At 56.5% G+C, this 12,278-nt stretch overlaps 2 protein-coding genes across 2 annotated transcripts in view; one reads left to right on the top strand and one right to left on the bottom strand.

The window, feature by feature from the left end:
• The window catches only part of RNF126 (ring finger protein 126), a 15,138-nt gene extending 7,375 nt beyond the window's left edge, over positions 1-7,763 (top strand). Inside the window, exons 2-9 of the mRNA XM_031063256.1 lie at positions 2,179-2,254; positions 3,481-3,544; positions 4,363-4,607; positions 5,143-5,211; positions 5,295-5,364; positions 5,579-5,672; positions 6,200-6,315; positions 6,522-7,763. Of these exons, the coding sequence (XP_030919116.1) occupies positions 2,179-2,254; positions 3,481-3,544; positions 4,363-4,607; positions 5,143-5,211; positions 5,295-5,364; positions 5,579-5,672; positions 6,200-6,315; positions 6,522-6,674 (887 nt within the window). The 3' untranslated portion in view covers positions 6,675-7,763. The remainder of the gene's footprint in view (positions 1-2,178; positions 2,255-3,480; positions 3,545-4,362; positions 4,608-5,142; positions 5,212-5,294; positions 5,365-5,578; positions 5,673-6,199; positions 6,316-6,521) is intronic.
• Positions 7,764-9,494: 1,731 nt separating this feature from the next.
• FGF22 (fibroblast growth factor 22) lies at positions 9,495-12,036 on the bottom strand. The gene is given in 4 exon segments (XM_031063255.1): positions 9,495-9,872; positions 10,095-10,147; positions 10,150-10,331; positions 12,020-12,036. Coding segments are annotated over 4 exon segments (447 nt in total). The 3' UTR covers positions 9,495-9,677.
• Positions 12,037-12,278: the final 242 nt, after the last annotated feature.

Raw genomic sequence — 12,278 nt, 5'->3', positions numbered from 1 at the left:
TTCGAGCCGCCCCACGGGGAACCGGGCTGGGCCGGGAGCCCGTCCGGCAGCAGGCCCGGGGCACAGCTGTGACACCCCCAGGCCGAACAGCCTGATCGCGGCCGGTGCCCGGTGGAGCAGCGCGGGCTTGTGGGGCTTTCTCGGGCTTGTGGGGGTTTGTCGGGGTGTGAGGGTTTCTCGGTGCTCTTTCAGGAGGTTTAATGAACACCATAAAAGCCCCGCCGTGGGGGCGGCTGGGGCGCAGGGAGGTGCACGGCAATACGTGGGTAGAAGTGCTGTGTAGGCACCTGGGCAGGTGCTTTAATCGCGCACCAAAATCCGGTGTGTGAGTGTGGAGCTTGTCCCGGTGTGGGTGGAAAAGGAGTGTGGGCTGTTAGGGAGGGTCTGGTGGATCAGTTGTTCCCCTGCTTAGCTTGCTGAGGTGTTCAATGTGATTTGGAGAGTGCTGCTGCTCTCTTTATCCTGACACTTTTCACAGCACCTTGTCCCAAAAAGTCATTGCTGGCACTGAACTTGAAACTCCCGTGAGGACAGGCAGAGCTGTCCCTGCCGGGGGTGGCTCCTTTGTGACGTGTGATTTGTCCTTTTGCCCTCTCCTTTGGGCCAGGGTGGGCCGTGCTGGAGCTCCCAGCTCGTGTGTAAGAGTGAGGGCAAACTCACCGAGCTGTGGGGCCAGGAGGTAACCCGGGAAATCAGTTCTTGATTTCTGTTCAAACAGCCCGTGCTGGGCTGTGCTCACACCTGGCTGTGTGCACTTGGCTGGGCACACCTGGCTGTGCCAGCTGGGTTTGGGGGCTCAGATCTGTGAGTTCATGAGCTCTTTTTGGGGATCCAGGTTTCCCTCGGGTTTCACTCACCATCTGCAGGCGCAGTAACCAGCGCTGCCAAAGGAGGGACTCAAACAGCCCGAGAAACAACAAACTTTGACATTTGTGCTGTTCCAGCTGCAGAGGAATGTGCTGATCCCTGTGCTGGGAGCTGCCTGTGAGCACACAGAGACACACACACTGGGGCAGGGTGCTCAGGCCACGGTCACTCACCCTCATGCCATCAGTGTCCCCATCAGTTTGTGCCACAAATGGGGTTTTAATGGGCAGGGGCTTCCTTGGCCAGGGGGTTTCATTCATGGGCTGCTCACACACGAGTCCCTGAGCTCAGACCTGGTGTCAGTGGTGCAGAGATGGTTGTTCCACAGCAGCAGTCCTGTGTGGCAGAGGCAGCAGCCAGCTCTCCCAGTCTGCTCCTGTATCTCCCTGAGCACCCAGAGCACATTCAGGGGCTCCAAGCTGTGCTCATTCCCTGGGGCTTTATCAGGGTTGGCTGTAGGGGCCAGAGGAGCGACCCCAAGGGCCTTAATCAGCCTCAACTCCTTGGGGGAATCCCTCAGTCTGGCTCAGGGCTGTGCCAGTTCCAGCACAGCAGCAAAAGGAAGTGGCAAACATTATTTTTAGAAGCTCTTAAATGCCTTCTGTGCTGAGCCTGGCTCTGCCAGCACAGGGATTTGGGGTGGTGTGTGCCTGCCGTGGGACGGGGGATGGCATTGGCTCTGTGCTGCTTCTTGAGCACTGGGAAGTGAAACAGTTCCCTTTCAGGGTCTGCAGTGTTCTGGGCTGGTTGTAGAGGATAAATTCCTCCTCACTAAGCCCAGGAATTGTGAGGAGGTGGCTGTCACAGGGGCTGCACACTCTGCCTGTCTGTCCTGGCATGCTCAGGGATGGTGACAGGTCTCTGTAGTGAGCTCTGGGTGTGGGACTGTGAGGTCCTGGCTGTCCCTGTGGGCTGTGAACCCCAGGCTATGTCAGTGACAGGCACCATTCAGCCTCCTTGAGCACCACGACCTCACCAAGTCCCTGCTGCCATTCCCACGTCCTGTCCTGCTCCCCAAACACACAGCTGGGCCAAAGTTTGTGGGTTTGTTGTGCAGGGGGCCTTGGGGGTTTCACTTTCACTTCACTGGAACTGCATCAGCTGTGTCTGTACTGGGGATTAATCAGCATCACCCTCATCATTCTTAAGCTGAGCTCCCACAGGCTTAGGCTGAGCTCTGGGAGGAAATGTTGGGCTTTGGGGTCTCTCTGGCTCTGGGACTGTTGCATGTGCTGAGGCTGGCAGACTGCAGGACCCTCCCACCCTGTCACAGCCTGCAGCTCTGAGGTGCCACCTCCTCCTCTCACCCAGTGTGTCTTCTCCTGCAGGACTACATCTGCCCACGGTGTGAGTCTGGTTTTATTGAAGAGCTTCCTGAGGAGCCGAGGTAATGTGCTGCCCCAGGGGCTGGTGCTCCACTGAGCCCAGGTTGCTTTGCTCCCTTCCTAGTTCAAAGGCAATGTTAATGCACCGTTTCTATTGCTTCTGCCCCAGCTTTAGCTCATCTTTCCTCACTTTTGGAATACAGTGCTTTGTTGACAGAGTTTGCATCCACGGGCCAATCTGAGCAATGCTGAGTGTCCAGTGTCTCTGCTCAGGGGTGGGGCAGGAATGGTTTGATTTCAAACAAACATAAAGAAGTGGTGGGGAGGTTTTCCCTGTGCTGTGTGGTGGCTCTGACCTGATCAGGGCAGAGATAACCCCAGAGAGAGGGATCTGGGAATGGTGAGTGCACGGACACCTCGGTGTAAGTAGTGACTGTGTTGGGAATGAACAGCAAAACGTTGTGGCTGAGACTTTGGACTCTGCCCTAGAGCAGTGAGGTCTGTGTTCCTGTGCTGCTCTGCTGCCACTGGTGGTACAAGCTGCAGGAATGTCTTAAAATGTTTCAGTTGTGTTTGTGGGGCCCCAGCTGTGACTGGCAGTGCAGGGGCCAGGGGCAATGGGTGTTGCTGCCTGCTGATTGTGGTGCATGGCCTGGGGCTTCTGCACTGAGCAGGTGATGTTTTGTTTGATCACCAGCCCTGGAGCCAGAAAATCCATGCTGGCTGATCCTGACTGTTTTGGTGATTCCCTGTGACCTTGGCAGAGTCACATATTTGCTGCATCTCAGTGGTTTCAGTACCATGAACTTGGGTCTGAGCAGGAAATGTTCCTGCAGCTCTAAAAGCAGAAGTCTGACAAGAATTAGAGTTTTCCCAATATCCTCAGCTGTTTGGTTGTGTGCTGCTGCAGTAGAGAAGTTTCTTTGATTCAAGATTAGACTTCTGTGTCTTGGGGTCACAGAGATCAGCATTTGTGCCTTAAGTCTTCCTGGTGCTCTGGAGGATTAGCTGGTGTGTTTGAGATGGATTGTGGGGCAAATCCTCGCTTGACATCGTGGTTCAGGCACTTCTCTGCAGGCTCTGAGATCTAATAGAGTAGGGAGAAATGGATGAGGATGTGGGAAAATGAAAGATTCAGGGAGGGAAAATTGATCTAGGCAATCAGAAAATGAGCAGCTGAGGGAGGACCAGGTTCTGTTGAGCTGCATCTGCCCTGGGATGAGAGGAGGGGCAGAAAAGCCTTGGAAGCCGCTGTGAGAAGATTACCAGTGCTCTTCATTCTCCACAGGAATGCTGACAATGAGACCAGCTCCTCCACATCAGCCCCTGATCAGAGCAGGCATCCTTTTGAGGTGAGCGAGTCCTTTCACTCTTCCACCACCTTCTGCTTTGCCACTGGATTGAATATTTTTCCAATAGTGCATTGTTTAAACGTTTCCCAGGTCATGACAGAACTTGGAAAGGAGGAATTAATATCCTCCACATGCTGCTCCTGAAATCTCCACATCCCATATTTTTGCTGTGTGTGTTACATAGGACCATCACTCAGCTGATTCCCATTGGGGGGGGCTCAGCAGGATTTGGGTGTGTTGCTATGCAGTAGCCTCAGCTCGGAAGCAGCAGTGGCACACCAAAGAGAAAGCAGGGAACTGTGATTATTTCTGCCTTTGTGTGCAGTTCCAGTGGCTGTTCCTCACTGAGCTGCTCCCAAGGGTGCTGGTCCCAGTGTCACCCCAGGCTGTGGGCAGCTGCTGGAACACCAGCAGTGCTTGGAACTTTGATCCAAGCATCCCAGAACTTTTAGGGGCTGTGATTTGGAACTGACCTTCTCGTTTCGCTACAAACTATTTATTCTGATCACTCATATTAGAGAAAATATTAGCACACATGTATTTACTCATAGACTTTGGAACTGCTGCTGCAGGTATGTCATGTTCCAATTAGAGCTGGTCATGAAGTGCACTTGGAGCAATGTCAGAGTGAGAGCAAACAAGTTATGGGTGTTTTGGTGCAGTGTGGCAGACTCCAGGGTTAGTGCTGGACTGCAGGGGCTGAACTGGAGGTGTCCAGCAGCATCTTTGTCCTGTTCTGAATTTTACCAAGCTGAGGGGAGCCGAGGGCTGTTCCTCCTGTTGTCACAGTGTTCTCTGCATTCCCTCCCTCCCTCCAGAACGTGGATCAGCACTTGTTCACCTTGCCCCCGGGCTATGGCCAGTTTGCTTTCGGCTTCTTTGACGACAGCTTTGAGTTTCCCTTCGGGTCCAACGTGCAGCAGGCAGAGGACAACCGGGACTCGGAGAACCGGCGGGAGCGCGAGCACCAGTCCCGGCACCGCTACGGCGCCCGGCAGCCCCGCGCCCGCCTGGCCACGCGCCGAGCCTCGGGCAGGCACGAGGGAGTCCCCACGCTGGAAGGGTGAGAACCACTCTGGCACCTCAGGAGGAACCCCTGTTGTTCCTCACCTTTTCTCCTGGTTTATTGGAGCAGCATCCTAAAGATCTCCGGTGCTACTGTGGGTGACATCTGTGTGCTGCCTGAGCCTGTTGGCAGCTCCTGCTTTTGGGGTCTGTTTGGGGTGTTTTAGCTGAGTGTGGCATGGACTCTGCTTAGGAGTTTGCCCTGTAGTGGGAGAATATTCCCTGGTCATTGCCAGGTGTTTCAAAACTGTTGTACTTGAAGAGAACACCAGACAGTGTGTAAGTGGCATCTTGGGAGCCACTCGCCATTGTGTCAGGAATTGTCCTCTTATGAATCAAATATTGAAATTTTATCAGTGGCTGATCACTCCCTAAGCTGCCATTGCAGTTGCTGTAGGGTATTTTTAATTGCCCCCAACAATGTGACAGTATTCAGCTTATTCAGCCTCTCCCTCCACGCTGGGGTGCTGGGCTGGGAGCCAGCAAACTTTATTTCTTATTTCTTACACAATCCTGCTTTTCTTGTCTTTCAGAATTATCCAGCAGCTGGTCAATGGAATTATTGCACCGACCACAATTCCAAACCTAGGCCTGGGCCCTTGGTGAGTTGGAGGATGTGCTGCTCTGTCTGACAGTGTCTCCTTGGTGCTCCAGGATGAACTCACTTGCTGTCCTTGCTCCTCAGGGGAGTCCTGCACTCAAATCCGATGGACTACGCCTGGGGTGCCAACGGCCTGGATGCGATTATCACACAGGTAAAACTGGGATTCCCTGCAATCTCCATCCTCCTGTGCAGTGCTGCAGGAGGGGCAGCACCTCTGGGGGTGCAGGGAACGAGGGGCTGGGACCGTGCAATGAGAAAGGATCCACAGTGCAGGGTCCAGGTGCCCTGGCTCAGGAAACGAGTGGATTCTGTGTGCTGCTGAGCTCACCTCTCTGTTCTGCCTGCCTGGCTGGTTGTTTTTCCAGTTACTGAATCAGTTTGAAAACACTGGACCGCCGCCAGCGGACAAAGAGAAGATCCAGGCCCTCCCCACCATACAGATCACACAGGAGCACGTAGGTATGTGTCTGCTCCATGGAGTTGTGCACAGGGTGCTCACTGGAAGCTCTCTGTAATGTTTTCTTGGGACTTGAATTTTGTCTGTTTGTACCTTTGAGGCATAAAACATTTCAAAGTGGGCAGAGAGCTGAAGGGGCTCTGCTACACTCACACAAAAAAAAGAGCAGTGTAGGCTGGATGGATTTGCCCTGGGGAGATTGTGAGAAGTTCAGTGTGGACAGAGATGGAAAAGCAGAAGGGAAAGGAAGGATGAGGCATAGCCTGGGCAGGGGGAGGTGGGGTGATGGTGTGGGGACTCCAGAGCACCAAGCTTTCCTCCTGACAGGAGTGGTGTGGGGACTGCAGAGCTCCAAGCTTTCCTCCTGACAGGAATGGTGTGGGGACTGCAGAGCTCCAAGCTTTCCTCCTGACAGAGATGGAGCCGTGGTAGGGAAGGGGAGAGGGATGATGAGTCCTGAGTCAGGAGCTTTGCACCTCGTTCTCTCCTCCTTTGCTCAGCTGGGCTTGGCTTTCCCTGTGCCATGCAGATTCCGGGTTGGAGTGCCCTGTGTGTAAGGAAGACTACACAGTTGGGGAGAACGTGCGGCAGTTACCGTGCAATCACCTGTTCCACGACGGCTGCATCGTCCCGTGGCTGGAGCAGGTGAGTGCCTGGGGGCTGCAGCACTGGGGGCTTTGTCTGCTCCTGCTCCCCTCTGTAAATATTTTCCTACCTCCATGATGAGGCCTGAGCACCTGTGGTCAGAGGATGGAGTGTCATCCCAGCCCATTCCTCGAGTGCTGCTCCCCTGTTGTGTTTCTAATCCCGTTTCCCCATTTCTTGTTTTGTTTTTTGTCTGCTCCCCAAAGCATGACACGTGTCCCGTCTGCCGGAAAAGTTTAAGCGGACAAAACACTGCCACAAACCCCCCAGGACTCACAGGGATGAACTTCTCGTCATCCTCCTCCTCCTCCTCTTCCTCCAGCTCACCAAGTAATGAAAACTCATCGAACAACTCATGAATCTTAACGCACCCTCTGTCCCCGGGGCCCTTCCACTGTTCCCCTTCCCTCCCTGGGCACCGCGAGCAGCCAAAGGGGCTTCCAGAGCAGAGCGAGGGGAGGGGACGAGGCAGGAGCAGTGCCCCCAGAATTTCCTTTTGATTTCTGAAGACACGGAGCCTCTGGGTCCTTCAGAGATGAGAAGCCTCAAGTTCTGTGATGAAAAAGGGGGGAAAAGAGCTCTGTCTGTCAATAAAAACATCCTCTTTGCGTGGACTTTACCCATTGCAGTGCGAGGCTGCTGCGCTCCCCGGCTGGGAACCCCGAGGTGCTGAGCGAGTGGTTGAATCCCGAATGGAAATGTTGTTTGTATGGGTTTGAATTTGAGATCCCTTTCTTTTTATTTCTTTTGCTCCTCCTCCCCTTGGATACTATCTTTTCTGCTTTGGAGATTGACGTCTAAAATGGAAGTATAAGGATGCTGCCTCCCCCCCCAGGATCACCAGCTGGGGAGGACCAATAGCTGTCACTGAAACAGGAACTCTCAAGTAGACCCCGGGATCCTTCCCTGTCCCATCTCGAGTCCCTTTTATTTCTCTTTATAACCTCGCCCGCTGATACTCAACACTGAAAGGGGTTTTTATAATCTTAAATTATTACTGTTGTCAATAAATGGACATTTCAGCTCTGCGAGCCATTATGCATGATTTGAGGAAAGCTACAGGGTAAGCTCTGAGGCCACCAAGCTGTCCTGCCTTCCCCAGGCAGGCTGGGCCTCTCTGAGCCCTCCTGCGTGCTGGGAGTTCCGGTGGGAGCCACTGCCAGCCTGTGGATCACTGCACAGGTAGCCAAGGATCGCAGCTGGAATCATCCTCGCCTGGTGTTTTCTATTTTTTACACCTTCTTCCCCCTTACAGTCCTGCCCCCCTCGCAGCCGGGGCAGGCTGTTCTGCTGGGCCGACACAGGACTGGGTGTGCAGCAGAACGAGGACCAGCAAATCTCATTGTGACCGAGTAATTACCAGGAAAACAACGTTTTGGAGAAAAAAAAAATGTATTGCAAAGCTACTTAAAATAGAGCTGATTAAAACAAGGAGAGAGAGAAAAATATCCAGGTATGTTTGTGACTCAGTTTCTGTGAAAGAGCTGGAGCTCGGAGAATGACAAGAATGTCACCAGAGAGGGCAGTCACTGCCTGCCATGTCCCTGCTTCCTGGGCCCTGAGGCATGAGAGGAGAAGCTCTCACCATCATCACTGGGAGCCCCTTCCCCACACAGGGACCTGAGGTGGTCAGGAGGTTTCCTGGAGGGCTTGGGGGTCTGTGGTGGTACCACATTTTGGACTGCCCTGTGGCAGAGGCCAGAGCAGACAGGGGAGAACCTGGCCCTGTGGGAGAAGTGGGTGGAGGGTTTGGCAGTTTGGGGGGTTCCCTGCCTCTCCCTCAGCTTTTGGGGCTGCTGGGGAAGGTGCTGGCTCCAGCAGAGCTTGGATGTCTCTTCTAAAGCAGCATCACCCCATGACCTGGCCCCCTTCCATGAGCTTCCTGAGAAGAGATGAACCTCCTTGAGGAGGAGGGGGAAGGATGGTTTGGTATTTCTTGAGCCATTTCAGGACACAAGAAGTTGGTTTGTTGGAGAAAGTGTCCCCAGCTGTGTGCCAGGGCCAGGGGCTGGCAGGGAGCGACTTGCCTGGACTGTTTTTCTTCCTCGGCTTGGCTGGGCAGTGTGGCGGCGCCTTTCATCGCCCAGGAGGGTTTATCTCAGGACTGGTGTGTCGGGGTTAATGGCTCATCCTCTGCCAGGGGTTGAGCCAGAAGCCTGGGCTGCTGAGGTGGGTGGCAGCAAGAAGGTCCCAGCTAAACCTGCACGTGTCCATCGGCTGACCCGACACTGAGGAAAGGCTTTGCTGTTTAGTCACCAAAACAAGAGACCTGGAAAATCCTTCCCTCTCCCACTATTTCAGCTGTGACAGGGGGATCCTGGCTCCCCCAGGTGCTTGGGGATGATTTCTGTGTGAGCAGTGTTCAGATGGGTTTCAAGTGAGCTGAGCAAAGTCTTGGGTGGGTGCATGGCAGGTGCTGCCCACCTGGCAGGGGCTCACCACAGTCAGCACGGTTAATACAGTGGCTGTTCCTTCTCAGACTCATTTGGAGCTGGTTGGGTCAGAAATGGAACGAGTTTGGTGGTTTTTGCTGGGGCCATTGCTGTCTGACGTGACAGTGACCGGGATGCTGGGCCTGGCCACAGCAGGAGTGAGGAGGTGCAGGGATGTGCCCTGGCCAGAACACTGAGGTGCAGGTGCCATTCCTGGCCATGCTGCCCTCCGGGGGAGGGGCTGCTCCTCAGCACTGTCCACTGTCCCAGCTGTGTTTTTGTTGGGGATGAGGATGCAGAGCTGGGCTGAAGGACTGACTGGCACCGGCTGTGGCCAAAGCCCTGGAGCTGTGTCTGCCTGAGGATCTGGGCTGGCTCCTGCTCCCTCCTTTGTGCCACTGAAGCACCGTGGCTGTTTTCCTGCAGGGTGGGCGGGGGTCGATGAGAAGCTGGATGTGGCAAAGGACCAGCTGGGGTCTCTGCCAGTGACAGCAGTGACACTGGTGGCTGCAGCCACAACCACACGGGAGCCAATCCCTCCCATCCCAAGCCAAGTTCACCATCAAAGCTCCAAGACCTGCTCCTGTTCCAGACCACGAACACAGCTTTAATTGCCACGGAAGCTCGGACACAGACAACCTGCTGGTACATCCCAGCCCTGCAGAGATGCCATTAGCAGATCCTGGCCCCTGCTCCAGTCGTGTTCCCCACACCAGCTCTGTGCCAGGCTGTCCTGGTTTAGGGCAAATTTGGGAACAGTGGGAGAACCACAGCCCCACACGGCTAAGCCTGGAGCATCTACCTTCCACATCCCTCTGCCGTGCGTTAAAAATAAAGCAATAAATAGCAAAAAATAGATATGTACATAAATAAAATAACTTTTTTTTTTCTTTTTCTTCCTACAGGACCGTCTGGAGCTGCCCACGGTGTTCAGCTGACGAGCATGGGGAGGAAGTGTGTGGAGAGGTGCTGCCAGCTCCTCCTGCCCCCTCTCTGTGGCCGGCCCTTGCTATTGAGCGAGAGGAACATGGGGCGGCCGCGGTGCCGCCAGCGCAGCGACGCGTAGGTGTTGTAGCCGTTCTCTTCGATGCGCTCCGTGAACTTGCAGTTGGGGCTGAACTCCTTCTGGCAGGAGAGGGAAGGGGGTGAGGGGTGGCTATGCTCAGCTGGAGCCCCTCGCACCCCAAGAGTGGGGCAGGGCAGGGCCGTGGCTCCTCCCTGATCCCCTGGGGGCAGAGGGGCTTGGTGGGTGCCGGTCAGGGCATGGGAAAGCAGGAGCCTGTTCCGAGCCTGCCCTGAGCCTGTGACTCTGGTGCAGTCCCTCCCAGGAGGCAGCGTCCGACCTACCGACCCGTAGAGCCTCCCCCGCTTGTTCATGGCCAGGTAGAAGCCGGTGTGCCCGCCCGGATGGCAACGACGCCGACACGAACCGACCGGATCTCAACGATGCCTGCGGGACAGGGAAGCGCGGCATGAGCCAGGGAGGGACAGGCGACCTTCCCTGCCCCTGCTGGCTCTGTGACAAGTGTCCTTCTAGAAAGACGGAGTTGCTGCAGCCCAAGCTGGGAGTGGGAGGAGGAACCTCTGATCCAAGCAAGGTTTGATCTTTACTCCTCTCCTCCCCAGGGTCCAGCCGCTTCCCAGAAGCGGGAGCGATGCCAAGCACAGCCTCGTGTGTGTCCTCCCCTCACTGGCAGCTCTGCCCGTTCATCCATCCCCAGCACGGTGCCCGCGGTGCCCCGGGGCCCTGACCCGCCTCCCGCAGGGCACTGAAAGGGCCAAGTGGGCACGGCGGGGGGCAGCGACAGCGCTCATCCTGTTATTGTGGACAAAGGCACACAGCAGAGCTCTGTGGGGCAGGAATAAGCCAGGACAGTGCCGTCCATGCATGCCCAGTTTCCTGGTGGCACAAACGTGGACGAGCAGCCCCATTCTCAGCACTCTGAGCACTGAGGATGAGCCCGGGGGAAGGCTGTGAAGCCACAGCTGGGCTGGCGTGTGTGTGCCCCGACCGCCGAGCTCCGGCTCGGCCGCTAATGGGAAAGGCATGCGGTCAGACCAGCGGCTCTGGCACGGGGAAACACCCAGAGCATCATCGGGGCCTCTGGATTCCTGCACTGCCTCACGCCGGCCGGCCCCGAGCGCCGCTGCCCGCCAGGCACAGTGGGAAGGGGAGAAGGAATGTCCAGCGATGTGGGCAGGGCAGCAGGAAGGGCTGGAGCCACAGCAGGATCGGCCACTGGGCACCACTGCAGGGGTGGACAGGGTGGGAGACACACAGCGTGGGCGCTGCAGCCCCTGGGAAAGGGGTTTCCATCAATCTCCCGGTGTTGCTGGCATTCCTTGGGCATCACCTGCCTGCGGGTGGATACAGCACTGGGGCAGCGTTTGGCTCCCCTGGGATTTTCAGCCCTGCTGCCACGGGAAGCCACCGGCAGGGCACTGACAGCGAATGCCTGTGAATCCATCCCACTTGATCACTGTCTGAAGCTGCTGCTATTTATAAGGACTTGTGCTTTTCTAAAAATAACCCCCTTCTGTTCCCAGCGCTCCGGCCGGCTCTGCCGCCCTTTGTTTGCAGGTGCCTGGCCAGTACCTGGCCAGAGCCAGCTCCCAGTGCTCCCAGTCTCCCTCAGCCCCAGAGGGGTCTCCAGGAGGCTGGGGCAGATGCAGGGCTTGAGGTGGGGGAGTCCCTGGAAGATCCCCTGCCAGCCTGGAGCTGCCAGTGGGGCTGGTCCAGCAGCTTCTGCGAGGGCTGTGGAGCAGAGCCCGCGCCCAGCCCAGGCGCACACAGATAAGCAGAGTGAGCCTCGTGTACAGCCCGGAGCTGCTCTGCCTGCCAGCTCCCATGGCCACACCATGGAGGGAACGTGTTGGGGTGCTTTGTGCTGGCGCTGTGCCTGGTCGGGACTCCCGACAGCCTCCGACACCACAGGAGGGTTCCCTGGGCTGGGCTTGGCTTGGCTGCCGTGTCCTGTGCTGGCTGGGAGATAGGGCAGCCCCTGCTGGAGCAGGACATGGGCTGGGGGTGCTGCAGCCCTCCTGCCCCAAACCCCAACACCCTCTTAGGGCATCTTTTCCAAGGCCCCCAAGATCCCCCTCCTTGTCCAGCTGCTGTCCTGGTGCCCCCATCCCCGTCCCAGGGGCTGGGACCCTGCACCCCGATAGGCAGCTGGGCACTCGCAGCCCTGACTCTTGCTGAAGTCACACAGTGACTGCCACGTCCTTGGGGACTCTGTCCCTCTGCCCACCCTGCTGTCTTGAGTCCCAACCTGCTCTGCTGCTCCATGGTCCCCTCTGACAGGGATGTTCTGCTGTCCCACATCGGACAGATGCCCCATTCTGGGACCAGCATCACCACAAAGCTTCCTACATCCCCCCTCCTCCTCCTCAGCCTTCTTCCCCCGCAGTGTGTTGGTGGGGGAACGATCAGATCCAATCCATGGGGAAGGCAGGGCAGGGGGGCATCGTGAACTGGCAGGACGAGATGGGACAAAGGACCCCCGAGAGACCCCCTAGGACCCCCCAGCC

The sequence above is a fragment of the Geospiza fortis genome, unplaced genomic scaffold, assembly GCF_000277835.1.
Source record: "Geospiza fortis unplaced genomic scaffold, GeoFor_1.0 scaffold241, whole genome shotgun sequence".
NCBI lineage: Eukaryota > Metazoa > Chordata > Aves > Passeriformes > Thraupidae > Geospiza > Geospiza fortis.
This window is presented reverse-complemented; position numbering and strand designations above follow the sequence as displayed.